At 34.0% G+C, this 3264-nt stretch overlaps 1 protein-coding gene across 1 annotated transcript in view; it reads right to left on the bottom strand.

Annotated features, from left to right (window-relative positions):
• Positions 1 to 2608: 2608 nt before the first annotated feature.
• LOC117954828 (CD82 antigen-like) overlaps positions 2609 to 3264 on the bottom strand; it is a 14313-nt gene continuing 13657 nt past the window's right edge. The window contains exon 5 of the mRNA XM_034888881.1: positions 2609 to 2707. Within this exon, the coding sequence (XP_034744772.1) occupies positions 2630 to 2707 (78 nt within the window). The 3' untranslated portion in view covers positions 2609 to 2629. The remainder of the gene's footprint in view (positions 2708 to 3264) is intronic.

Below are 3264 nucleotides of genomic sequence, written 5' to 3'. Positions count from 1 at the left end.
CGGACGTAAAAAATAAAGATTTTAATAAAGTAGAAACCTTGTAACGGACGTAAAAAATAAAGATTTTAATAAAGTAGATGTAAAACTACTGATTTTTAAAAAATAATCCTCTCTCCCCTTTCATGTCTTCAGCTGTCCTTTCAGAATAAAAGGCCGAAAATGCCCCAAAAAACTTGAAAAAAGTAAAAACTACTAAATTACACAAATGAGAGTATTTGTAATTGGTTCCTTCCCACCTCTGATTACAGGTCGTTGCCCCGGGAGAAACTACGCCAAAAAGACAATTTAACCTTTGTATGTTTTTTCGGTCAAATTGACCCATTTCCAATTTTTATAAGAATAAAAATGGAACAAGTTACATTTTTTTCTACCTGAAATCAACGTGCTTTCCTTATTTCTGCATTCCCTAAACACAGATGTTATCTCAGCTGTTAGAAACTGAGATAAAGACAATATTTTTTTTATAGATTACGAAGTAAGATTATATTTCTGAATTCTTTTTAAAAAACCCAAAAAACACGAGAGGGTCCCGAAGGTGGAGACAACACCAGGGTTAACAATGCTTTGTGTGTGTGTGTGTGTGTGTGTGTGTGTGTGTGTGTGTGTGTGTGTGTGTGTGTGTGTGTGTGTGTGTGTGTGTGTTTTAGGGTTAGAATAAGACGTAATGCCAAAGGAAGCAGCAGCGGAGGAACACCTGTCCAGATCCTTTACTAAGGGATACCACAGGGTCCCGAAAAGTGGAGACAACACAAAGGTTTGAAGGTCAAGATCTTTGAAACTGTAATTTTAAATAAAACTATTGATTTTGGCTTTGTGACTTTAAGGAAGTGGATTAAAAACACACAACAAGCTCCTGCAATGAGTTTATTGGCATAAAGAAAGAGTGAATGTTATTACTTTGTAATTTGGACGTATCATCTTAGAACTGATCATAACTGTTAATGAGATGTTTTTATATGGACTGTACATTAAAAGGTAAACAACATGGTGGATTTGTACATTATCAAAACAACATATCTCGGCTAAAAGTCTCCCAAAAATTCAATTCAAATGATGTTTCTGTATAAAAGGAATTTCCAAGCTGAATTTCCCCCAAAAATATTTCTTCTACGCCAAAATAATTTCCTCATATTTAAAGTTCACATATTTCAAAAAGTGGTTAAAAGAAACATTTCACTCCTGTTTTTTTAAAGTCAAGTGGATAGAATATGACCTTAAAAGTAATAAGCACGACTTTTAAGGTCATATTTTATAATTTTAATTAATTAAAATTAATTAAAATTATAAAATATGACCTTAAAAGTCAAGTAGATAAAATATGACCTTAAAAGTAATAAGCACGACTTTTAAGGTCATATTTTATATTTTTAATTAATTACAATTATAAAATATGACCTTAAAAGTAATAAAAACGACTTTTAAGGTCATATTTTATATTTTTAATTAATTACAATTATAAAATATGACCTTAAAAGTAATAAACACGACTTTTAAAGTCATATTTAAGTAATTAAAATTATAAAATATGACCTTAAAAGTAATAAACACGAGTTTTAAGGTCATATTTTATAATTTTAATTAATTAAAATGAATTAAAATTATAAAATATGACCTCAAAAGTTGTGTTTATTACTTTTTCGGAGCAATACTTTCGTAAAACAAGTATCATAAATGTTCCTCTTCAGTATTATTTTCATTATTTGTATTATTTCCAAGAAGAATTCAAAATGAGGAAAACAACCGACCTAAAAAACCAGCTGCTAAAGAAAACACCGGCGGACTTTTACGGATGCAAATTCACCGAAATGACGACTTAAAAAGTATATACAAAGTATTAAAATCATTTCACAATAACTCAAAACGCTGGTGAATCAAAATGCAAAATCAAAACGTTCCTTCCTCACGGAAAATAAACACGAGTCCTATTCCGTTTTTTTCAGGGAAAACTCCACTCGAAAACTGAAACCACGAAGCATTAACTTGCAGGGAAATAAATATATATATATATATATATATATATATATATATAGGCGATATATACGGGCAGCCTCCTCCATCATTCCTCCAACAGGTTCCTCTGACATGAATGCAGTGGTGTGGGCTACGTAGTACGCAGGTACACAGGTATACGGAGTATATATACTCTGTGTACTTGACCTTGACCTTGACCTTGACTATAGCCACTAGGAAAGCTCGAGGATTTAAGTTATAATTACAAAATCGCGAGGATGCACTGCTGTTTCGGATGACACCGCAGCGGACGTCAACGTTACAGAAACTACAGAAAATGAGCCGGATGAGTAGGTAACGTTAGAAAAACCCATGGGGTTGTTGCTCTGGGACGGGGGGGGTCTAATGCTTGGAGGAGAAAAACTACAGTGTGCAAACAACTAGACTACACCGCTGCATGAATGTAAGGAGAAACGTTTTCAGCATCGCTCTCTGATAACCAAAAAAATAACAAGAATATCTAAAGTGCTCCAAAAAACAACAACAGGACTGACAAAAAGTGTCTCCCCCAAAAAATACAACGCAAAAACACATTATTTTTACATTTGGACAAATTGTTTCATCAAATACAGGATGAAAAAAAAAAAACGCATATTTGTACTGTTTCCATGCATGGTCTTTAGTACTTGGGCACTTTGGTGTAGTCCTCCGTGTGGATGTTTCTGCACATGCAGATGGACAAGATCATCCCCAGCAGCTGCAAACAAAACAGAGATATGTACGTTTTATATCTTCAAAATCTAAATTATTAATACTTTATCAAAGCGACCATGTTATGCTCATGTTCAGGTTCATATCTGTGTTTTGAGGTTGTACCAGAATAGGTTTACATGGTTTCATTTTTTAAAAAACATTTTTTTTTTGTACTGCACATAGCTGCAGATCCTGTTTTCACTCTGTGTGTTTGGGTCTCTGTTTTAGTTACAGAGTGAGACATCTCACTTGTTTTAGTTCCAGAGTGAGACATCGCACAAGTTTTATCTCCAGAGTGAGACATCTCACTGGTTTTAGTTCCAGAGTGAGACATCGCAATAGTTTTTTCTCCAGAGTGAGACATCTCAGACATCACACTAGTTTTATCTCCAGAGTGAGACATCTCACTAGTTTTAGTTCCAGAGTGAGACATCGCACAAGTTTTATCTCCAGAGTGAGACATCTCAGACATCACACTAGTTCTATCTCCAGAGTGAGACATCTCACTAGTTTTAGTTCCAGAGTGAGACATCGCACAAGTTTTATCTCCAGAGTGAGACA

Source organism: Etheostoma cragini, chromosome 1, assembly GCF_013103735.1.
Source record: "Etheostoma cragini isolate CJK2018 chromosome 1, CSU_Ecrag_1.0, whole genome shotgun sequence".
Classification (NCBI taxonomy): Eukaryota; Metazoa; Chordata; class Actinopteri; order Perciformes; family Percidae; genus Etheostoma; species Etheostoma cragini.
The sequence above is the reverse complement of the archived record's forward strand: the minus strand, read 5'-3'. Positions and strand labels throughout refer to the sequence as shown.